Here is a 25,205-nt window from a genome sequence, read left to right on the forward strand (position 1 = left end):
GTCTGGGTGGCCTTCCTTGACATGCCCACCTGGAGTGGAAGGGAAGCCATCTGTTTTCCCCTTTCTGCTGGATATGCCTCTCCCCAGGGAGGAGCAGCAAGGCTGGGTAGGGCGGCGAGGGGCCGAGGCCGAGGAAGCACACAGACCCCCAGCCCTGCCTTTCTCTGACCTGGAGTCGGGGGACACACAGTGTACCCCTCTGCCCCGCGCTTGTGGACCACTGGCCGACTACTTCCCCAGAAGGAACACAAGGTTATTAGGCTCCTGAGTCTGAATTCCTGTCAGGAAGACATCAGACAACAGGCTGGAGGGAGGAATCCCCCGTGCAGGCCACAGCTGGGCCTTCTCCTGGGGCTCAGGTCTGTGTCCACCCTCTCGGCCTCTTCTCTCTCTTTTTTTTTTTTTTTTTGCGGTACGCGGGCCTCTCGCTGTTGTGGCCTCTCCCGTTGCGGAGCACAGGCTCCGGACGCGCAGGCTCAGCGGCCATGGCTCACGGGCCCAGCCGCTCTGCGGCACGTGGGATCCTCCCGGACCGGGGCACGAACCCGTGTCCCCTGCATCGGCAGGCGGACTCTCAACCACTGCACCACCAGGGAAGCCCTCGGCCTCTTCTCTTGAAGGACATTTGGGCATCCAGCCCAAGGCCAGGTACATGGTAAGAGTTGGAGTTAGCTAGTAGCCTTCTATGACTTAGGGAGCATTTTCAGATTGTGAGTTTCTTACCACCTGCCTGGGTCCGAGGGAGGAGACTCTCCGAGGGCAGGCTGGCTGGCCCACCCCTCCCCCCATCGTGGTCAGCAGGATCCTGAGGCTGAGCCTCATCTTTCTAGATCCCAAACCCTGACATTTACAGTGCGCCTGGGATACCGGCCCATCTCTACAAACTAGGCTCAGAAGTAGGTCGTCTATAATTCCTCAAGGAGAATTCAGCCATCTTTTTGCTCAAAAGGTCTGATCATTTTCAACGCTGTCATTCAAAGAACTTTTAAATTCATTCATTCAACAAATCTTTTTTTTATCACAAGTTGTCAACAGCACTTCATTTTATTCGAATGCTTCTTGTTGGCAGCTGCCACCCGTCCAGCGATTCTGTCCAGATCTCTCTGTCCCTGAGGTGTCAGTTTGTAGCCCCCATCTTGGTCCTTTCCCACCTTTTCCAGCCCCTCCAGGGCTTGGAGAACCCGACAGACCACGCTCTTGGAGCCTCTGCCGAAGTGGCTGGGCATGACACCGTTTCCCTGACACCCACCATAGATCTTGGTCACGGAGCCCCCGCCCCAGCCCCGGGGCTGCCCCAGAGATACAGGTGCCTTGCTGTGGAAGCAGCTCATGTGTAGAGCCCGTTCTTATCGTAGGGAGTGAGCTCTTTATGCTTGGCCGGCTTGACAGTGTCCACCCATTCAGGGGCTTTCAACTTCCTGGACTTTCTGAGGAAGGCTGCCAGCGCTCTGACGAACTTCCGCTGGTTCACGTCTTTTACAGTAACTCCAGGCATCATGCAGCCTCCGAGCTGCCAGCCAGGGGAAAAGGCCATTCAACAAATATTTACCGAGCATCCAGTAAGTGCCAGGCACTGGGGACACAAGGGAGCCAAAGCAGCCCTAGTCTCTACCCTCAAAGAGCTTCCTACCAGTGGGGGAGACCCCTACCAGTCACATAACGTCATGGACAAACGTGACAGTGACGAGGGGTAGGAAGGAGAGGTGCGTGGTGCTGAAATAGGCTTGGAGGAGGGACACGATCTGAAATCAGAAGGATGAACGCAAGTTAAGGAGCTGAGAAGGGACGGGAAGAGCGTTGCAGACAGAGGGAACCAGCATTTCCGCGAAGCCCTGCAGCCGGAGGGAGCAGGTGAGCACACACGCCTGAAAGGACATGGGGGTCAGGGCTGAAGCCTGGGAGGGGTGTGGGCAGGTCAGACCACACAGGCCTTGAAGGTCACCTTAACCAGCGTTGCTTTGTCCCCAAAGTAGCAGGAAGCTATTTAAGAGTTTTAGCAGGGGGTGCGACAGAGTCAGATTTGCATTGCCAAAAGATCGCTCTGGCTACAGAGTGTATTGGGGGGGGGGTGCAGAGCAGGGGTGAATGGACCGGCTGTAGTCCAGGGAGAGACAGGCACCTGGGCACCTGGGCGGGGTGGTGGTGGTGGAGAAGGATTGGGGATATAAGTTGGGAGGTAGAGCTGCCGGAACTTGCCGAGAGATTGGATGTGGATGAAATGGAGGAGGGGGCTTTCAAGGACATCGCCTGGGTTTTTGGCTTGGCAGATGGAAGGTGGCTACTGCCAGCTACAGTGAGAGGGAACCCCAGAGGAAGACAAAGTTTAGGGAGACAAGTGCAACTTCAGATGCACTGGAGGAGGTTTTGAGACATTGAGGAACTATCGACTTGGCAGGTGGGTGCCTGGGTCTGGAGCTCAGAGGGGGTCTGGGTTAGAGATGCTCATGTCTGTCATCTGTCCAGAGGTGGCAGTGGGAGCCATGTGCACAGAAAGGACAGCCCCGTTTGGACACCAGTTCTTCGGCAGCCAGTGTTTCTCCCACAGCCTAGCCAGCTTTCTTTACCCTGTTTCACATGTTCGCCAGGCCCCCGGCCCTCAGATGCCCATGGGTTTCTGAGTTTCCGGATTCACCTTTGTCTCCAGGGCTTCTTGGCCACTGGGAAGTCACACCTCAGCTGCTGAGTGCGTTTGCGCAGTTCTGGTGCCACGAGGTGTCTGACTCACTGTTGGAGCTGGATCACAGGGAAGACTCACTCTGTGGTTGTCCATATTTTTTAAATGTATAATTATTTTGTTTTGGGGTAGATAGTACATGCATTTGGTAAAAAGAATTTTTTTTTCAACATGCAAAAGCATATTCAGTGAAAGTTTGTTTCCTCTTTGCTGTCTTTTGAGAACATACCTTTATGTGATTGGGGCAGCAGGAAAATGTTTATTTATCATATAAATGTTCCAGAGATGGAACAGTAATAGAGCACTGAAAATTTTGAAGACTGGGCATTTGTTCTTAAGAGTGTGCGCCCTGGGGGAACTTGATATATTTTCTTTCCGCCCTGACTTTCTCAATTAGTTGGGATTATGTTAGGCTTTATATAATAGAAAACTCAAAATAACAATGGATTAAACAATACAGAAGTTTATTTTCCTGTCATACAAAGGAAGTTTGGGAGTAAGCAGTCCAGGCCTGGGCTGGTGGCTCCATGGTGAATGCAAGATCCTTCCATCATCTCTGATTTCCATCCTCAAGATCACTTCATGGTCCAAAATGGCTACCAGAGTCCAGCCATCATGTCTGAGTCCCAGGAGGCATGAAAAGAAAGGGGAAGGGCAGAAGGGTGTGCTTCCCAGCTGAGTCAGGGCTCTCTACATAGTCTTCCACACACATGCAGGACCCATGTACTCTTGTGTAGGTTGTTCACTGGACAAGGATGCCATTCATATCATCAACATCATGGATTTATATTTTATTTACAAGTGCTTTCTAGCATATGGCAAAGCAGTATATTAGGTTCATCTTGTGATGGTATTTTGAGGAATGGATGCCTTTTCCTAATTCACACAAAGGTACTGTCTGGATCACAGATGGCTCTGCCTCAAATACACTTCCAGCTCTTTGTCAGCACCTAATCACCCTGTCATACTGAGCTGCAAAGAGGCCCAAGAAATGTAGTGTTTAGCTGCGCTTCTCCAACTAAAATAAAAATTCCAGTGCTGAGAACGAAGAGGAAAACATAGCTGGCAGTCTGCCACACTATCAGTCTCAGGGCATATTTGCTGAAGCAGCCCAATCACTAAGGGCAGCTGGGGTGGAATGTTGGTTTTGAGTAATCTCTTGCCCTGGCCACCTTTTTCTCATGCAACCATGAAATACTCACCTCCCAAGTATATTTCCTTTCCTCACTCCCCTTGGCATCTAATTTACAGAAGGGTCATCTGAATTGCAAACACAATTTCTAAGTTAAACTCCTGAGTCAGCTTCAACATGATGAAGCAACAATTCATAAAAGAGATAAGGTAGGGACTCCTTTCAGCTAATACAGAAATTAAATGACTGCACTCCAAAGTTTGTAATCGTCAGCTCTACACTGAACATGGATGTAGATTCTTGTGGTTCTTTGCTTACACCATGCACTTTCTTACTTCCATGCCTTTGCACATGCTCTCTTTTCTCCCTAGATTTATTCCCATTCCACCATTATTTTCTGCCTGGTAAACTCCTATTCATCCTTAAAAACCCTACTCAGTGACCCCCTCCTCTGTGAAACCTTTGTGGCAGACTTACCACTCTAACTTTGCACACTTCTCTTCCATCTGTGCAGATATATTGTATCTATCATTAGAAAGGTGTTATTTGTTCATCTGTTTGTCTGTCCTACTAGAGCATGCACTTCAGCAGGTACAGGACTGTGTCTTGTTCCTTGTGCCTGCAAAGACCCCAGCTCATAGTCATAGGTAGCATCTACTAAACCGCCCTTTGATCCAAAAGCAAGTTTATACTTACTTTTCCAGCACCAATACAAATCTCTTATTTACTTTAAAAGAACAAAATGACTTCTTGATACTTTACATATTCAAATTACAAGAAAAGAGTTTTCACTTGAACTTTCAGTATCAATCTAAAAGTGAATTGTGGGCTTCCCTGGTGGCGCAGTGGTTAAGAATCCGCCTGCCAATGCAGGGGACACAGGTTCGAGCCCTGGTCCGGGAAGATCCCACATGCCACAGAACAGCTAAGCCCGTGCGCCACAACTACTGAGCCTCCACTCTAGAGCCCACGTGCCACAGCTATTGAGCCCGTGTGCCTAGAGCCCATGCTCCGCAACAAGAGTAGCCCCTGCTTGTCACAATTAGAGAAAGCCTGTGCACAGCAACAAAGACCCAACACAGCCAAAAATAAATAAGATAAAGGAATCGTATGTTTTTCTTTTTAATTCCATCGGTATTTTTATTTATTTATTTATTTATTATTTTTGGCTGCGTTGGGTCTTCGTTGCTGCAGGCGGGCTTTCTCTAGTTGCGGCAAGCGGGGGCTACTCTTCGTTTTGGTTTGCGGGCTTCCCACTGCAGTGGCTTCTCTCGTTGTGGAGCATGGGCTCTAGGTGTGTGGGCTTCAGTAGTTGTGGCATGTGAGCTCAGTAGTTGTGGCTCGTGGGCTCTGGAGCACAGGCTCAGTAGTTGTGGTGCACGGGCTTGGACCAGGGCTCGAACCCATGTCCCCTGCATTGGCAGGTAGATTCTTAACCACTGTGCCACCAGGGAAGTCCCAATCGTATGCTTTAAAACTTGTGTTTTTGCCCCAAGCATAACAGAAATACTATACATTCAGTGAAATTATTAGACTGGGTTTCCTTTTAGCAATCCTAGAGAACTAAGCACCCTTTTTACTTGATCTCCTATAGTTAAAATTGTCCTTTTCGAGTAAGACCCAGAAAGACAAAAGAAAAGTAAAATAATAAATTGCTCTATTTGCCTCTTTTAAGGGTAAAGGTCACCATATTGCACAACTGACTTCTTCAACTTGAACTAATTCCTAATTGTTTCCCAAGTTTCAGAAGCGCATGCTCAAAGCTTCAGTGTAGAATGTGGGGACTTAAACTTCATATAATCCCATTTCTTATGAGTAGTCAACTGCTGCTCAGATTTACTTCTCAGCTCAACACTTTAGAACTAAATGACCACTGTCCTCCAGTTACTGTGTCTTTAAAAAAATTAGGCTAGTTTACAACAAAAGCTGCATTTTCCTTACTAGACAAACTAATCATTTTTTAAGGAAGGGCACTGTGGCTCCAAGAAAAAAACTGCTTTCATTCTGAAAGGCTACCACCCGCTCTCCCATTCTCTCAGCAAAGTATTTTGCAGTATTCTGGAAAAGTGCATTACAAACAAAACAAAACAACAACTTAATCAGATAAAATATATTTTCTGAACTTTTGGAGTAGATGAATTACCTTCCAGTTTCGGGTGCTAGCATAATAAAGCAGGCACTCTCGTTCTGCATTGTATTACTTCTGAATTTTTCATGGTGTCTCCTAAATATTGATGTCTTGAAGTAGATAGAATATTTTCTACACCAGCAGGAGCTGACCACACAGAAGAGATAAATATAGCTTTCCTTGGAAACGGGGAGGCTTAGTAAACAGAATTCTGCTCCCTTACACTGAGAATGTAACTTCTCAGAAGAGTGGGGACTACCCAGGTGCACGGACTGCAAAACACTGGTAGCCAAGATGTACGTGACCTTGTGCTTTCCTTATCCTTCAAGTCCGTCCTTGGTGAGGGCACATGGGGAGGCCAGCAGATGCCCACGCCATGCACTTTCCTGCTCCCAGCCTGCTTATCCCTAAGTCATCTCATAGGGATAGGGGTCCTCTGGGGTCTCTTCCTGCATGAAGATTCGGCACAGTAATAAGGGCTTTGGGGGAAGGGGAAGGAACACACATCGGTAGAGTACCTGTTTTGAGCCTATGAGATCGGCGTTATCCCCATTTTAGAGAGGAGGCCACAGATGCTCAGAGCAGTTCGGTAACTTGTCCAAAGCCCCTCAGCTGGTAAAATGGCAGAACTGGGCTTTGAACTACTCAAACAGGGAAGCAAGCTAGAAGATCCTTTACTGTAAACTCCAGAATGTTCCCGGTTCTTAAAGTCAAAGGTAGTCCGAGTTGCTGTTGATGGGGCGATGTCTCATGGAACGGGGGTTCTACCAGGAAAGCCAGGCTGGCTCTTCAAATGGGAACACCCAAGTGGGCCACCAGGCTTCCCCAAACTCACAGGGTGTTTGCATTTCCTCGATGTATGGCGGGACGGGGTGACACCTTGTTCCCAGGGACCCAGTGACTAGGTCTGCCCTCTAATGTCCCACCCTCCTCCAGGAATCAGGCTTACCTGCGGCTGACTTCTGAGTCAGTAGTTCTCACTGAGTAGAGAATCAGAGCCCGGGTGGGGTGCCACAGTTGAGGGGCAGCACACAGGCTTACAGGGAGGCCTGCGACCGTGGTCACCCCACACTCGTGACTGCTCAGCGCACCCCTGCATTGTTAAGTCACACGCCCCAGTCTTGCTCTTGAGGCCTCTCTTTTCTGGGCTACATGCGGACCTGTCCCCTGTCTGCACACTGTATTCACTGGGGAGTTGACAACATAGCGCTTGGGCTCCAGCCCCCATACCAAAGGAAAGCACTATCCTCAAGTCTCTTACTTCAGATTCGGTTTGCTTGTCTATGTCCTTTATATAAGTGGAGTCATGCGGTGTGTGCTCTTTTGTGTCTGGCATCTTTGGCCCAGCACTGTTTGTGGGATTGATCCCTGTCACTGTGTGTAGTTACAGATCGTCTGTTCTCATTGTATGGTGTTCCCTTGTGTCAAGAGACCATCATCTGTGGTGGAAGGACATCTGGATTGTTTCTAGTTTTGGGCTTCTACAGATTGGATCGGATCATGCTGTTACGGACATTTCTCATTTGTGACTTTTGGTAAACACGTGGACACATCTCGGTTCGATCTATACCTAGGAATGAATTGCTGAGTCATAGCGTTTGTATCTGCCCAGTTTTAGGAGATTCTGCCAAACAGTCTTCCAGAGGGATTTTACGAAAGTCTCCTGTTACATTTTGATTCATCCTAGTTTCTCTCTAGCACTGTTACCTCAATTCCAGTTTTGAGGGGACCCTCCACAGACCCTTCCATCTTAAAGGAGTCCAGTGGTAGGACTGAGGCCCACCAGCCAGAGGTGGGCCTGAAACCCCAGCCCTGCAGCTTCAAGTGTGTGCCTGCACTGACACTGAGCGCCTCCGTGGGCAGAGCCCCGTGCTTGGAGCCACGGGGAAGACAGAAGAAACAGAAGATCGCATTCTAGCTGGAGGGGGCGGAGGGGTTGGGGCAAGATAGGAAAGACACCTGCAAGGAAGGTGACTTGGACGGCGTCTCCCCAGCTTCCTTCCAAGCTCTCAGCAGCCCCCTGCCCCAAGCAGGCCTGAGCTAGCACATAACCCCTGGTGACCTTGAGCAGAGCCATGTGGTCTCCCTGAGCCTCCGCCAGCTCTCTGTCACGACGGGCTTGGCTATTACAGTATTCAGTTCTGTGGTTGTTCGGCCACCTGTTACAAACAAGGCATGGTGGGTGGGGGTTTGGGGCTGAAAAGGACAGAAGCCTTTGAGAAGCACACACTTTCATCGTACAGAAAAATCCTCCCCAAGTAACAAAGCATAAGGAATAGAGGTGGTCTGGGGAAGGGGGGGTTGTGGGTCTGGCTGTCATTATTAGAATCCTGCCACATTTCCCCTCCAACCCCACCCCCTTCACTGGCTGTGATCTCAGACGAGTTACACAACCTTGGTTTTCTCATCTGTAAAGTGGGACTGTTGTGAGGATTAATGGGTCAAATGATACAAAGTGCTCACAGCAGTGTCCGAGGAAGCCCTCCCTAAGATGCCTGTTACCCTCAGGACTTGAGCCTACTGGGGTGAGAGTTCAGGGGCGAACATAAATACACACTGCCATGGGGTCAAGGGCGGCTCACGGACAAGAGATTTTGCGGGCTCCTGAGGGAGGAAGAGCAGGGTTCTGATGGGGGAAATGGAGGGTTGTCCCAGGATTTGGAGGTCTGTTTGTGGGGGACAGAGAAACTGCCTTGTATGGCTTCAGGCTCCAGAGTCGGGGTGCCTCCTGGGGCTGGCTAGGAGTTTAGCCTGTAGCTTGCAGGCTGTGAGAAGGACACATTATGGAATTTCTCCTCCCTAGGAAAAGAGGGTTGGTAAAATGTGATAGTTAGGCTGCTGAGACTTTCACAGGCCTGGCTGTGGGGGGGGCAGCAGGCCCCCCTGGAACTGTAGCATTTTCTTCAAATTTCTAACTGGGATCTTGGACACCATGGATGTGGAGTCATGGGTCTACCCTTCCCCCTGAGGGTTACAACCAGGAGGGCAGCTTGGGGAATCCAGCTTTCTGCACGGGACCAACTTACCAGTCTGTGTGCAGAGAGAGGCTCTGGGATTGTCTGCTCACCTTGGAGATAGCATTTTCTCTTTGCTTCTTGATCCTATAGAAGGGCCACAGTCCCTCCCACCTCGGTCAGGCCCAAGTGTTTATTCAACAACTGTTGGTGAGATTCCTGCATCTGCCAGAACTGGGTTCGGTGCTCACTGGGATACCTTGGGGAGCAAGACAGATAGCCAGCCTTCTTAGAGTTTATAATTCAGTCTAGAGCAAAGGTTCTCAGCGTGTGGTCCCCGGACCACCAGCAGCAGCATTACCTGGGAACTAGTTAGAAATGCAGATTCTCCGGCCATACCCCAGATCCCTTGAATCGTTTAACAGCTTCTCAGGTGATTCTAACACATCCTGGAGTTGGAACCGCTGATCTGCAGCATGGGTTCTGCACTGAGGGCAATTTCCCTCCCAGGGAACATTCGGCCATATCTGGAGATACGTTTGGTTGTCACACGGGGCGTGGTGGGGTGGGGGTGGGGGGAGGGGAGGAGGTGGAGCTGGTATTACTGGGTAGAGGCCAGGGATGCTGTTAAACACCCTACAATGCACAGGGCAGGCCTCATAACAAAGAGCTATCTGGTCCAAAATGTCAGTTGTGCTGGGGTTGAGAAGCCCTGCCCTAGAGCAGTTACAGTAGAGGGCAGCGAGGGCAGTGGTCCTTTGCTCCCTTTGTTCCAGATGTGTTGCACCCTGGCCACATGACCTGGGGTGAGTCACGGCCACCCCTGGCCTCAGTTTCCCCAGCTATGAAGTGAGGGGGGTGAGCTCACGTTGCTGAGTTCCTCTTTAGCTTGGAGGTTCAGTGGTTCCAACCTAGCAACTGGCCGACCCAGGGAGGTTGGGCTGATGCAGCCCTACTCTTCGTCTCAGGTGCCAACTGGCCTAGAGAGGCCTTGGGGGAGGGGAGGCAGATAAGGGCTGTGTCATCTGCCTAGTGCTACCGCCTCCGCAACCCAGGCTGCGGCAGCCCGAGTCCAGCTGGCCTTGGGTTTCCCGGTGAACGGTGCTTCTCCCCACTGGGGGAGATGGGGAGTCCAACCCCAAGGAGCCCGCCCTGGGCAGGAGAGTCACCAGCTGGCTCCACGCCCTGGCCTGCACTGTGCAGGGAGCTGGGCAGGCAGAGCGGCGCCTTCCCTCCTGAGCCTCAAACTTCCACTTTCCTCATACTCTAAGTAAACCAGCAGTCCTGGCCAAGGAGGGCCGGAGGCCTAAGGGCAGCCGCGGCACCCGGGTAGCCGTCCCGCCGGCGCCCGGCACGCCCAGACTCTTCACGCCCCGGGGGTGGGCGTCTCGGCTCTCCCTCCCTACCAGGGAGCGTGGGGGCGGAGTTAAACCTAAGGACGCAGGGGGCCCCTGAACTCAGATTGGTCGGACTCTGAGGCCCCGCCTCTTCTCGGAGCTCGCTGACCTCCTTCCTCATGGACCCCCAGCTCCTGTGCACCAGCAAGGGGAAAGGTCTTGTTTATTATTTAATTTTTCGGAAAAAAAATGTGCAGGCCTGAGAGACCCACTCGGGTAGACGGCCGCGGCCCGCGTGCAGTCGTGGCTCCTGTGCTCTGAGGGTCCCAAAGAGCAGGTATGAAGGCTTGAGGCTGAAAACATGCTGAAGGGAGACAAGATGGGACGGGGGCGGGGTTGGCAGGAGCAACATGCCCAATGACAGACAGGGAATGAATGCTTTGACTACAAATTCTAATCCTCACAAGTGCGATGCGATTTGGGGCAAGTCCCTTGCCTGCTCTGACTCTTACCTTAAGTGAAAAGGAAAGTCAAGTTCAATGAATTTTGACTCCTTAGTGGGTGGATTTGTATGGGCCATGGTTTATCACATCCCTGGAAAACCCACCTGCAGACAGTCAATACCTGTTACACCTGGCTAACCTAGAGCGCCTTACTTCGTGTGCGTTAGTACCCGCTATTAAATAAAGGGCGGTTAATAGGTGGCAGATTAACACACTGCAGTAAAGCTCGCTTTGTAATCTGAGATCAGTGGCTCTAAAGCGCCCTCCTTGAACCAAGGACTAATATTCTTATTATCTTAATTAGGATGCAAGAGAAAGGGCTTTAAACTTTCTCCTTGAATCTGTTATGTTGCCCTGGGCTGTGGCCCATCATGGTGACCCTTGTCCTGGTTCCCTGAATTTAGATGCAGTGCTTGAACACTGATCATTTCAACATTCTCTCTCGTGGTTCTGTTTGCTGTCGAAGTCCGGGGACATAACTACGCTGCACACACATCAGATCTGCTAAGTTGGTAGGACCCAGTAATTGTTAAAAGGCAGTGGGGGGGGGGGGGGCTTCCCTGGTGGCGCAGTGGTTAAGAATCTGCCTGCCAATGCAGGGAACACGGGTTCGATCCCTGGTCCGGGAAGATCCCACATGCCGCGGAGCAACTAAGCCCGTGTGCCACAACTACTGAGCCTGTGCTCTAGAGCCCGCGAGCCACAACTACTGAGCCCACATGCCACAACTACTGAAGCCCGCATGCCACAACTACTGAAGCCTGCACACCTAGAGCCCGTGCTCCGCATCAAGAGAAGCCACCTCAATGAGAAGCCCACGCACCGCAACAAAGTGTAGCCCCCTCTCACTGCAACTAGATAAAGCCCACGCGCAGCAACGAAGATCCAATGCAGCCAAAAAAACCCCTAAAAAACAAATAAATTAAAAATTTAAAAAAGGCAGTGGGGAGTGAGGGTGGCGCCTGCAGCCGCCCCACCTCTCCTGCAGGCCCCTAACTCCACAGCTCTGCTTCCCTGGCTGCTTCCCAAGGAGCTGATCAAAGGGTGAGAACTCAGAGCTCATGTGGACAAGTGAAAGCACTGGGATAATTCTATGCAGAAAAGGGAAAGTTGGGCATTTATATCCCAGCAGCAATTGACAACTGTGCTCTTGGCCTCTCTGTGCTTGACAACATCCTGCAAAATTTATCTTATTTGCTTTTACCGTGTATGCTGATTTCACAGATATTGGCAAAGTGCCTTTCTGGGCAGGCATTATGCTGGGCACTGGGGTCAGGGCAGGGACCAGGATAGACACAGTCCTTGCCTTCCCAGCTCCAGACTATTGTGTCGTGACCCTCCCACTGGGTGAACTGTGTCCATCTGCTCCTGCTGCTGGGGGCAGCTGTGCTCTCTGCCTTCTGCCTTTTCCCACATGCTCCCCAGTGCCCCACAATCCCTAAGCCTAGTCCTGCCTTCGAATACCACAGAGACTAGCAGCTGGCTTTTCTCCCTGTTCTCAAAGGGTAGGATTTCCTGGGAGGGACAGAGCGTCTCTCTGTGGGAGGCGGGAGAAGCCTGTGCATGTTTTCTTTTCTTGGCAGGAGCAAACCTCAGAGCCTCAGCAAGCCCCCAGCAGAGTCCTGTGGCAGATAGAGGGCACCCTACGGTGGGTTTGCTAGCAGCGTCCTCCTCCTGCCCCAGTTTTCCAAGGGAGAGTCCGGATGGGCCTGGGAAGTGGATCTGCTGAGGCCTCACCTGAGATCCATGCTTTCTCCTCCGGTTGGGTCCTGACTGCCCTGCATCCAGCAGACCCTCTGCTGGCTCAGGCCCGAGGACGGTGCCCGTATTCACGCACATTTCTCTGAATGTGAACCTTCGGGGGGTTACTTCCCCTGGGAATGTGCAAGATGAGGACCTAGATAATAATGCTGGGCCAGTGTCAGCCTGGTATTGGTTTGCAGGAACTAAGTTCTTTCTTCCCCTTCTGAGAAAAAAGCAGGGGAATCAGACTAATGAGGGTTAAAAGAGCTGAGTTGATATGAAATGTAATAGGCAAGTCTGTAGAGGCAGAAGGTAGATTAGTGGTTGCTTGGGGCCTTGGGTGGTATGAGGGACAAAGCAGGGTGATAGCTAAAGGGTACAGGGTTCCTCTTTGTGGTGGTGAAAATGTTCTAAAATTGTGGTCATGGTTGCACATATCTGTGAATATACTAAAAACCACCGGGTTGTACACCTTAAACAAGTGAATTACATGGTATATGAATTATATCTCAATAAAGCTGTTGACAACCAACTGAGATATGTAGCCATGTTTGGGCCAATGAACACTCCCCCACCCCGAATGAACTTAACTTCCCAGCTCTTCACACCTCCCCTCTTACCCCTATGGGTACCCTGAGGACAGACCCCCCCCTCAGAGAGAGACAGCAAAGGGCAAGCATGGCTCTATCTCCTCTCCTGAGCCCACCACTCAGAGAAGTCCCTGCGCCTCCCGTTGGGGAGGGTGTCACGAGGGTGGAGAGAAGCTTCTCTGAAGCATCTGGAGCCAGAGGCCCCTCAGAGAACCATGAGGCCTCAGAAATGCAGGCCCACCACCCAGGGCTGTGCGGAAGCCAACACAGCTTCACCTTTTCCAAATTTGACTCATGAATTTCATAGCTCAGTAGGATTATGGGTGATTTTTGTGTCTCTTTCTGTTGTTTTCCAATTTTTCCATACTATGCTTATAATATTATTTTTTTCAGGTCGAAAGTACCTAAAGTCGAGGGTTGGGTGGGAAAGAAGTCGGGGATCTGGCGTTTCCGGCCAGAGGTCAAGGTGGATTCTATCCCCCTTGCAGGAGTCATGTGGCTGGAAATACTCCTCGCCTCAGTGCTGGGCTTTGTCATCTACTGGTTCGTCTCCAAGGACAAGGAGGAAACTTTGCCACTTGAAGATGGATGGTGGGGGCCCGGGGTGAGGCCCACAGCTGGGGAGGACGAGAGCATCCGCCCATTCAAGGTGGAAACGTCAGATGAGGAGATCAATGTAAGGCACCTCTTTCCAGACGAGGGAGCAGTGGGGAGGGTGGGGAGGTCCCTTGTGGGGCTGCGCCTCAGGCTGGGGCTGGGATGGGGAGGGGCTTGGGAAGTGCTCCTCTGCGTTGGGGGGGGGGGTGTTTTTTCACCTACTCTTCTCCCACTGGGCTCTCCCGCTCTGCCCACCCATCCCTTCTGCTCCTTCCCTCCCCTGTTTCCGCCTTCCCCTTCCCAAGGCCCCAGCAGTACCCAGGCCGGCAAGTGGGTGCCAGCCGGACCCAAGGGTCACAGAAAGCAGCTGGTTTTGCCTCCTTGGTGCCCCACCTGAAACCCTGGGAGTGAGCTTGTCGGCTCAGGGCCTGGGTGGAGATCGTGAGTGAAAAGCAAGGCCGTGGTGACATAAATGCTGCTGCACAGAGAACCTGGCGCAGGCCCAGACGTGGCCAGGCACCTGCTGTGTGTCAGCCCCCTTGTAGTCACATGCAGTCCCTGCGGTCATGCAGAAAGTGAAGCTCAGAGAGGCAAAGCAACTGACCCAAGGTGACTGAGATAATAAGCAGAGGGTTTAAACTCAGATCTGTCTAACTCCAAAGCCTAGGCCCATCCTCTGCACGGGAATCAGGATGGATGGACATGATCGTGGGGTGGGCTGATCTGAGAGCGAGGCTTGAGCAGGTCCAGGAGGGTAGGTGGGACCTGCGATGTCCCTACTCATCCTTTTTTCATTTTGTGGGTGTGGGAGCACCTACTGTGTGCAGGCCCTGTGCTGGGTGCTTAGAAGAGGGAGAGCCTTCCCTCAAAGAGCTCCTAGTCCAGCAGTTGAGAAATGTGGACAGAGAAACGTTAATGATTAATAGAGATAAATGCGGTAAGAGGTGCCGATAAAAAGTCATGGGAGGGGCTTCCTTGGTGGCGCAGTGGTTGAGAGTCCGCCTGCCGATGCAGGGGACACGGGTTCGTGCCCTGGTCCGGGAAGATCCCACATGCCGCGGAGCGGCTGGGCCCGTGAGCCATGGCTGCTGAACCTGAGCGTCCGGAGCCAGTGCTCCGCAACGGGAGAGGCCACAACAGTGAGAGGCCCGCGTACCGCACAAAAAAAAAAAAAAAAAAAAAAAAAAAAAGTCATGGGAGCACTCAGGAGGATGGGATTAAAGAGCAAAGACAGCTGTACCCAAGAGAAGCCAGACTGAGGCTCCCTTGGTAGCACTTGATGAGGTGTCGCTATTGAGGACAGAGGCTGAGCCCTGTCGATACCTCCTTTAGTGGGTTCCTAGGCTCAGCGTCTGACGTTCCTAAAATCTGTGTGGAGGTTACTGCAGTGCTTGGGAGGACACTCTGGGAAGGGTAACACTTGAGAGGCTCCGTGGACCAACTTGAACTTCCCCAGCTGGAGCTGCTCTTTCAGCTTGATGCACGCCTGCCCGTGAGACTTGTACCTTCTCTCCGGGTCTGTCATTTTTATCCTGAGTTAGGATATACTGTATCGTTCAGTGCTGCATATCAGAGTCAGCAAATCCATCCTGCCACCTGTTTTTTAAAAAATTAATTAATTTATTTATTTATTTATTTATGGCTGTGTTGGGTCTTCGTTTCTGTGCGAGGGCTTTCTCTAGTTGTGGCAAGCGGGGGCCACTCTTCATCGCGGTGCGCGGGCCTCTTACTATCGCGGCCTCTCTTGTTGCGGAGCACAGGCTCCAGATGCGCAGGCTCAGTAGCTGTGGCTCACGGGCCCAGTTGCTCCGTGGCATGTGGGATCCTCCCAGACCAGGGCTCGAACCCGTGTCCCCTGCATTAGCAGGCAGATTCTCAACCACTGTGCCACCAGGGAAGCCCCACCTGTTTTTTTTTTAATTTAATTTTTATTTTATATCGGAGTAAAGTTGATTTACAAGGTTGTGTTAGTTTCAGGTGTACAGCAAAGTGATTCAGTTATACATAGACATATATCCTTTTTTTTTTCAGATGTTTTTCCCATATAGGTTATTGCAGAATATTGAGTAGAGTTCCCTGTGCTATACAGTAGATCCTTGTTGATTATCTGTTTTATATGTAGTCTGCCACCTGCTTTTGTACAGCTCCCATGCTAAGAATAGTTTTTACATCTTTAAATGGTTGGAAAAAAATCAAAAGAAGAATAATACTTTGCGACATGTGGAAATTACGTGACATCGAATTTCAGTGTCCATAAATAAAGTTTGTTTGGAACACAGCCATGCCCATTTGTCCGTGTACCATCCACGGCTGTCTCCACACTACAAGGGCAGAGTGGAGTAGCTGCAGCTCAAAGAGCCTAAGATATTTATGATCTGGCCCTTTACAGAAAAGTTTGCCAACGCTTGCTGTATATAAGCCTCGATAAATTAAAGATCTGTATTCATACATTTAAAAACTGAAAGATGAGAAGTCAACCTGAAGTCGAAAGTGAAGAACGTATGTTTGGGGAACAGCCACCGCTGTGGGAAGCTAGGAGGTTTCTTCTGGGATAAACCTAACAACCCAGAGCACAAGTGTGCAGACCAGGAGTCTCCTCACCTTGTCTGGTGAAACTTTGCTTTGCCTCTGCTATACATATTATATATAATATATATTAATATAATTATACTATATAATACATATTATATATCATATATTATCATATATATTAACTATATTAATGTATATATATTACATATAATATCTAGGATATAATAATATAAAATATAATATAAAATAAATATATATAAATAAAAAATAATAATATAAAATATATATTATACATTTTATGTAATATAATAATGTTATAAAATATATAATATTTGGGTCTTGTGGCTGCAGGGTTTGGAACTGTCTTCTGGAAACAAACTTTCTCTTGTGCTCTGCCTCATTCACCTTCTCTACTTGGGGTCCTGCATTTTGCTCCAGGATTTACACCAGAGGATTGACAAGGTCCGTTTAACGCCACCTTTGGAGGACAGCCGCTTCCACTACGGTTTCAACTCCAACTATCTGAAGAAAGTCATCTCCTACTGGCGGAATGAATTTGACTGGAGGAAGCAGGTGGAGAGTCTTAACAGATATCCTCACTTCAAGACTAAGATTGAAGGTATGTTTCCAGAACACCAGCTGGAGGGGGATGTATATCACAGGAACGGCCTTCTTAGGTACTGGACGTGACTTAGGGACTTCCCTGGTGGTCCAGTGGTTAAGACTCTGCGCTTCCACCGCAGGGGCATGGGTTCCATCCGTAGTCAGGGAACTAAGATCCCGCATGCCTCCCAGTGCGGCAGAAAAAAAAAGAACCACCTTCCTTAGATACTGGACATGACTTAGATAAAGCCCGGAGACCCAGAATTCAATTATTGGTCACTGAGATGTATTTGGAAGGTATAACGCCACGAGAATGCAAAAATAATGCAGAACCCCAACAAATCCAATGGTCTTTAGAGCTAAACAGGAAAACATATAAATAAAATAAAAACCAAAGAAATGCACAGTCCACTTCAGTGATAGAACAATCTCTGAGAGGATGGAGATAAGATTTAGATCTGGGCGTGGCCTCGGTCAGTCAGCCCCTCCTTGAAGCTTTGGAGTCCATGATGCTGTGACTGTTCAAGGGTGCTCAGCCTGTCAGTCAAGGTCCGAATAAAAACTGTCCTGTCTCTGCAGCTCTAGATCTCCCATCCCAACAGTATCACAGGTTGTCACCCAACTTCATCTGGAAGGGAAGGTATCTCTCAAAATGTTCTTGGGAAAGTAACCTAAGATCATTTGGGATGAGATAATAGTTTCCTAAGTGGAAAAACATTTTTTTAGCCCCAGAAAGATTTAGAATCAAATATAGAAATGCTTAAGAAAATCAAACTCATGCTGTTAATTTTTACAAATTTATCTGTTTTTAATTATAGTAAAATACACATAACATAAAGTTGACCATTTAAACCATTAAGTGTACATTGTTATGTGTAACGCCACAGTGGAGTAAGTACTTTTATATTGTTATCCAGCCAGCACAGCCATCTATCTTCAGAACTTTTTTTATTTTGCAAAACTGAAACTCTGGGGACTTCCCTAGTGGCACAGTGGTTAAGAATCCGCCTGCCAGTGCAGGGGACTCGGGTTTGAGCCCTGGCACGGGAAGATCCCACATGCCGCGGAGCAACTAAGCCCGGTGCCACAACTACTGAGCCTGCGCTCTAGAGCCCGGGAGCCACAACTACTGAGCCTGCGTGCCACAACTACTGAAGTCCGCGTGTCTAGAGCCTGTGCTCCGCAACAAGAGAAGCCTCTGCAGTGAGAAGCCTGTGCACCGCAACGAAGAGTAGCCCTCGTTCGCCGCAACTAGAGAAAGCCCGAGCACAGCAATGAAGGCCCAACGCAGCCAAAAGTAAATAAATAAATAATAAATAAATAAATAAACTGAAACTCTATACTCATTAAGCAATAATTCCTCATTCCCTCCCTCTCCCTAGCCTCTGGAAACCACCATTCTGCTTTCTGTCTCTATGAATTTAAATATGATTCTGAATCTAAGTATCTCATATGAATGAAATCATACAGTATTTGTCCTTTTGACTTGCTTATTGCACTTAGCATAATGTCCTCAAGGTTCATCCATGTTGTAACGTGTCAGAATTTCCTTTCTAAGGCTGAATAATACCCCATGGTATAGATATGGCACATTTTGCTTATCCATTCATCCGTCAGTGGACACTTGGGTTGCTTCTGCCTTTTAGCTATTGTGAAAAATATTGCTATGATTATGAGTGTACAAATATCTGTTTATGTTTCTGCTTTCTGTTCTTTGGGTATATACCCAGAAGTGAAATTGCTGAGTCAAATAGTAATTCTATGCTGATTTTTGGGGGGAACTTTAATACTGTTTTTCCTAGCAGTTGCACCATTTTAAATTCATCTTCTTAAAAAATGTTCAGAGAGGTTGTATTTACCTTCCCAAGGCTGAAAAGTGTGGGAATTGCCCAGTTTCCTAATTTTCCACCAGAGGAATATGTAAGTAGAAAAGTCCTAACTGCTTACATATATTGTGTGTGAGTATGTATAAAACTGCGTGTGAAAGAGCTGCATACTGATTTTCATATGAGAATGTTTTGTAATGTAAATGTAATAAATACTACATTATAGGCAAGGACCTCCCTGCATTTGAAGAGTAGGTTTTCATTTATATATATTTGGGGATGAAAAATAATAAAATGAGTAAATATTTTTTGAAGTGTACAAGGTTCCCAGTTTCTCCACATTCTTGCCAATACTTGTTATTTTCTGTTTTTGTTTTTGCAACAGCCATCCTAACGGGTGTGAAGTGGTAGTATCTCATTGTGGGTTTGATTTACATTTCTCTAATGATTAGTGACGTTGAGCACGTTTTCATGTGCTTGTTGGCCATTTGTTTTTCTTCTTTGGAGAAATGTCTACTCAAGTCCCTTGTTCATTTTTGAATCGAGTTCTTTGTTTTTTGTTGTTGTTGTTGAGTTTTAGGAGTTCTCTATATAGTCTGGATATTAATCCCCTATGAGATAATGTGATTTGAAAATATTTTCTCCCATTCTGTGGGTCGCTCTACCAATAATTTTTCATGTTGAAGAAATTGCACATGTTTGGAATTTTAGATATTTGTAATGTTTAAGAGAATTTGGCCTTTGCAAGTAACAGATACGACTTTTCAGTACTAATTTAAAGTGGGTAATTGAGTCATGGATTTAGACCTGTGATTTTATATGAAAATCTTCCTGAGTTTATGTGCAATATTGGAAGATTTAAGCCTCACCATATTTATAAATTTAATTTATTAAAATTCTGAGAGTTACTTAAAGTTTGTGGAAGATATACTGGTTAGTCAAATCAAGTAAAGTTCTTATAAAGGAAATTGAAATTATACAGTGTTTAAGGGAGTGTCATAAGCAAGTATAGACATGCAGCCCCATTAATCAAAGGTTCCTGGAGAATGACTGTCAACATTTGCTAGATTAAGAAATATATAGAATAATATCTGTAAGTTGAACTCACATGCTTAATGAAGAGCTTTAAATTTGAAATTTGTAACTTCAGAAAGTTGAAGAATAATTTTTAAATCTGTAACTTCAATAAGTAGGAGAATAATTCTAAATATAAGCCAGTTGTTGCTGTGCACTTTAGAGGACTTTGATGCCTTCTGTCATGAGCCTAACAAGAGGATCTAAACCATTTTATCTAAGCCAAAGTACCTACAGGTCCTTGTATGTAATTCACGAAGGTTGCCTTTTGTTTTTTGTGGGTTTTTTTGCGGTACGCGGGCCTCTCACTTTTGTGGCATCTCCCGTTGCGGAGCACAGGCTCCGGACGCGCAGGCTCAGCGGCCATGGCTCCCGGGCCCAGCCGCTCCGCGGCATGTGGGATCTTCCCGGACCGGGGCACGAACCCGCGTCCCCTGCATCGGCAGGCAGACTCTCAACCACTGCGCCACCAGGGAAGCCCCGAAGGTTGCCTTTTGGATCCCTGGTGCCAGAGGCCTGGCTCCCTTGGGTTTGACTCAGCTCCTCCTGTTACCCCAGCTCTTCAATGTCCATCCGGCAGCTATTGACAGGGCACCTCCTGTACCCAAGCATTCTGCTTGTGACACACAGTCAGAGAAGACAAGGTCCCTGCCTTCCCAGCTCACAGGCTCTCGGGGGTGATTATACCATGTGGTAAGGGGTGCTATGAGGGAAGAGGCTCCGGGAACTTTGTGAGCCCCACATGCCACCTGGGAGTGTAAGGGAAGGCTTCCTGGAAGAGGAGGCATCTAGGCTGAAACTTAAAGGATGGATGGGAGTTTGCCAGGTGTGTGTGGGGAAGGTTGTCCAGAGGAGGGAACAGCATGTTCCAAAACCCAGAGGCAAGAGGCATTAAAGGGCTGTTTCTTTCCTGGAGGCTTGCAAACTTGAGAAAGCCTTACCCCACTGGACCGTCTCAGGGCTCCTCACGACATCACAGGATATCAAGTGTTTATAGCACAAAACCTTCTCAGGGTACAAGTGCTCCAAAGGGGGTAGTTTCTTGCGTGGAGTTTATCACGGAAGCAGCCCACTGTGACTGAACCCGTGTGCAGTTCAGTCACTTCCCTAGGCTTGCAGCTTGGCCTTGGCCCTGGGCCCTGCAGTGTGGGTACTCCTGCTGGACCCGGCTTCACGTGCCATCTGCCCCCGCCCCCCCCCGCCCCCCGCCACAGTGCTGAGCTGGCCACCTCCCAGCCCTGGGCCCAGCACGCCTTCAACGTGTCTCTTTTCCTGGCTCCCCAGCCCAAGGAAAAGCCTTCTTGGCCCAAGAAGGCTCCCTCGTCACTCTCTCTGCTGCTATCCTCCTCCCTCACTTTTGGACCTTTTCGGGGTCCTTTCTGTCTCTGCACTGACCCCTGTGCTCCAGGCTGCTCAAGGCTCAACCTCTGACCCCTCCCCGATGTTCTGTCCTCATCTCCACTAGCCTCCTTATTCGGCCTCCCTGTTCCTGCCACTTCCTTGTTCTGTGATGAGCTTCTGGCTCCAGCCCCTGTCCTGGGCCTCCTGCCACAGATCAGTCTCTGTTCTCAGAGAGTCTGAGACATTCAGGGGCTTCAGAGGCCTCCGGGGAATGTAGCCCATCACCTCCAGATGGGAGGGGGGAATCGCCCGAGTTCCAGGGAAGTGGAGGTTCAGGGCCAGAACCCAGCTCTCCAGCCTCCCAGCCTGTCTGTTCTTCCTTCACCTGTGGCCACGGTTTCAGCTCGGGCCCTAGGCTGTGACCACCGCCTCCCCTCACCCCCTGGCCAGGCCCAGAGCTACCCTCTGAGCCCAGTTTGGCTTCTTGATTCTGACCCAGCAGCTTGGGCACAGAGAACCTACCGGTACCACGTAAGGCAACCGAGAGAGTGTTTCCTCCCCAAAGGGAAGGGGGGCCCATAGGGCATATTTTAACATTTTTTTTAATTTTAAAAATTTATGTATTTAAAATTCAAAAAGTACAGAAGGAGACAGAGCTAAAAGGAAGTCTCCCTCTTGTCCCTCCCCAGGGACAGGGTCTGCTTCCGTTAAACACATGCTTCCAGGGGTTTCCCTGGTGGTGCAGTGGTTAAGCATCCGCCTGCCGCTGCAGGGGACACAGGTTCGAGCCCTGGTCAGGGAAGATCCCACGTGCCGCGGAGCAACTAAGCCCGTGCACCACAACTACCGAGCCTGTGCTCTAGAGCCCGCGAGCCACAACTACTGAGCCCACGTGCCACAGCTACTGAATCCCGCACGCCTAGAGCCCGTGCTCCACAACAAGAGAAGTCACCGCAATGAAAGCCCGTGCACCGCAATGAAGAGTAGCCCCCGCTCACCGTGACTAGAGAAAGCCTGTGTGCAGCAACGAAGACCCAACACAGCCAAAAATAAATAAATAAATAATGAATAAATAAATAAATAAATTTATTAAACAAAAACATACGCTTCCAGGGATAGCCCATGCATACACAAGAATGGATGTATGTGTGTGTTTTTTCTAACTTTAAACTCAAATGATAATGTGATTGATAGAATTCAAATCAAAAATAATCTCACATCATGCTCTGTGTTCCAAAGGAGATAAAATTACCTACTAAAGTAAACTTTAGGAGCAAATTTAGCAGCATAGAAGGACACCCAGGATATATTAAGTGAAAAAAATGAGGTTCCAAAATAGAATGTATGTAGGGTTCTATTTCTGTTAAAAGAAAGTTATGTTCTCTCTTTTTAAAGAAGTCTGAACTGTCTGAAAGGCCAAAGAGGAGCCTAAGGAGACGTGACAGATAAATGTAATGTGTCCTGGATGGGATCCTGGAACAGAAAAAGGACATTGGGTAAAAACTAAGGAAATCTGAGTAATATTCCATTGTTTGTATGTACCAATATTATTCAGCCTTTAAAAAGAAGGAAATCCTGCAATATGTGACAACATGGATGAACTTTGAGAACATTATGCTCAGTGTTATAAGCCAATCACCGAAGGACAAATACTGCCTGATTCCACTCGTATGAGGTATCTAAAATTGTCAAAGAGAGTAGAATGGTGGTTGCCAGGGGCTGGGAGGTGGGCGAACTGGAGAGTTGCTAATTACTGGGTACAAAGTTTCAGTTACAGGAGATAAGTAAGTTCTAAGGATCCGCTGAAGGACGTTGCACCTGTAGATAATGATACCCTACTATATATACACTTAAAACTTTGTGAAGACCGTAGGTCTCATGTTAGATGTTCTTACCACCATAAAATTAAAAAAATTAAAACTTAAAAATAAATAAGGACATCTGCATACTTAAAGTATGGACTTCAGTTATTAATGTATGAGTACTGGTTCATGCATTGTAACAAATGTACCACCCTAACATGAGATATTAATAGTAGGGGAAATTGAGTAGTGGTATATGGGAACTTCCTGTACTAGCTTCACTATTTTTCTATAAATATAAAATTGTTCCCCCAAAAAATTTGTTGCAAAAAGTTGGACAGACAGCACCATGTTCTCTTCAGATCATGGGGTTACAATGTGATTCTTCCCCCCTTTTGATTTACCTTTGTTTCCTGTTTTCTATAGAAAACATGTATTGTTTGTATAATGAATAAACAACAGACCTTGCTATCGGTGCCAGCCCTCATGGTGGAGGGTTCCAGGTGTGCCAGCAGCCCTGGCTGTGTTTGCCTTGGACACCCAGGCGCAATCCAGGCCACTTGCCTGGGAAGGGGCTGCTATCAAAGGGACTCTAGTGGGGCCTGGAATCCATTCACCTGCCCTTGGCCAGGATGGTGTTCCAGTGCCCAGCACTCTACCTTAGAAAAATTTTCTCCACTTAAAAAAAAAAAAGTTATGCATATGTCCATTGTAGAAAAATTTAGTAGTTCCTATAACACAAAAAAGACAATAATTTACCTGAAATTCTATTGCTCAGAGAGGACTACTTCTTATATTCTTGTAGTTTATCTCTTCAGACTTTAAAATTCCAATGCACACGGTGCAAACATGCATACATGTGACTGTTTACGAAAATTGGTCATACGATGGATATGGCTTGGTAGTTTGCTTTTACCACTTAGCAGTGTATACGGAACTGATTTCCATATTCAATACACGTCGACACTGTCATTTTATTTTATTTATTTACTTTTTGGCTGCACCGCCCGGCATGTGGAATCTTAGTTCCCCGACCAGGGATTGAACTTGTGCCCCCTGCAGTAGAAGTGCGGAGTCCTAAGCACTGGACCGCCTGGGGAGTCCTGACCACCAGGGAAGTCATTTTAGATGACTGTGTTATATTACAGTATACTGTTAAACTATAATCTATTTCATTCTCTTCTGCTGGATATATAGGGCTTTTCCTCCCCGCAATTTGTAAATTATTAAACAAGTATTCATTGAGTGCTGCCACGAGCCAGGACCTATTCTGGCCTCTGGGAATCCAGCCGTGCGTGAGCAGCCTGGCCTCGGCCTTACAGACAGAGCTCACGTTCTCACGTGAGAGGGGCACGCTGCAGGTGGCCGTGAGGGCGAGCGAGCTACCCGGGTATCTGGAGCTCCGTGTAAGCACTCAGCCAGCACTAGCGGTGGCGACTGTAGTCAATACCATGGGGGCGCCGAGGGTGGCAGCCCTGCTGTGGCGGTGCAGAGCCTGATTGGCTACCCTGAGAGCTGGGACTGTGGCGTCCACAGCCTCAGGGCCCTCTCCTCCTGACCCTGACTGTGCTCTGTCTCCCTAGGCCTGGACATCCACTTCATCCACGTGAAGCCCCCCCAGCTGCCCTCCGGCCAGACCCCAAAGCCCTTGCTGATGGTGCATGGCTGGCCTGGCTCCTTCTATGAGTTTTATAAGATCATCCCGTTCCTGACTGACCCCAAGAACCATGGCCTGAGCGATGAGCATGTTTTTGAAGTCATCTGTCCATCCATTCCTGGCTATGGCTTCTCAGAGGCATCTTCCAAGAAGGGTACGGGCTGCTGCAGGCTGTGTCACTGCCCCAGGGGTGGGGAGTCGGCTGGGACAGCTTCCTTCAGAGCCTAAGGAGGCTGAGGAGGGAGGGGTCTGAGACCAGAGGGAAGAGAAGCAATGGGGGCGATTTTATTGCCAGAGGGCCAGTGCATCTTCTCAGGATGTGAGGGGTGTGGCAGGCGGGGGACCGGGCCGAGTCACGACTGTCCAGAGCTGGCTCAGGGCCTGGACTCTCGTGTCCTCAGGAGCTGCCCACTCAGGGCAGGTCCACGTGTGGGCCCTGCACTGTTCCGGGCCAGCGAGGCCGTCTAAGCCCCGCATGCAGCGTGGGCCCACGGACGCTCAGCTGGACCGGCCTGAGCCCATCACACGCCCTCACTGTCTCCTGCACCAAGGCCAGCACCAGGGGCACTGCCTTCTGGGCACTGGGCACCCCACCCTTGGGCTCCAGGATTCCTTCTCACCCCCTGTGAGCTGCTCTCCCCTCAGCCTGGGGCGGGGGTGCTGAGGAATCTCAGAGGGCCTGGGAGGACCCAAGGCGTGACCCCCACGCGGT

At 49.0% G+C, this 25,205-nt stretch overlaps 1 protein-coding gene and 1 pseudogene across 3 annotated transcripts in view; one reads left to right on the top strand and one right to left on the bottom strand.

The window, feature by feature from the left end:
- EPHX1 (epoxide hydrolase 1) overlaps positions 1-25,205 on the top strand; it is a 40,311-nt gene that overhangs the window by 6,600 nt on the left and 8,506 nt on the right. Inside the window, exons 1-4 of one of the 2 annotated variants that reach the window (XM_082833848.1) lie at positions 10,449-10,562; positions 13,550-13,737; positions 16,629-16,809; positions 24,420-24,647. In XM_082833848.1, coding sequence (XP_082689974.1) covers positions 13,555-13,737; positions 16,629-16,809; positions 24,420-24,647 — 592 coding nt within the window. In that variant the 5' untranslated portion in view covers positions 10,449-10,562; positions 13,550-13,554. Of the gene's footprint in view, positions 1-10,448; positions 10,563-13,549; positions 13,738-16,628; positions 16,810-24,419; positions 24,648-25,205 lie in introns of those variants that run through there. The other variant, XM_082833847.1, reaches the window with a different exon arrangement.
- Positions 978-1,915, bottom strand: LOC309957520 (small ribosomal subunit protein eS19-like; annotated as a pseudogene). Its single transcript has one exon. The product of its transcript is annotated as a small ribosomal subunit protein eS19-like (transcript).

This window comes from Leucopleurus acutus (genome assembly GCF_964270905.1).
Source record: "Leucopleurus acutus genome assembly, chromosome: 2".
Classification (NCBI taxonomy): domain Eukaryota; kingdom Metazoa; phylum Chordata; class Mammalia; order Artiodactyla; family Delphinidae; genus Leucopleurus; species Leucopleurus acutus.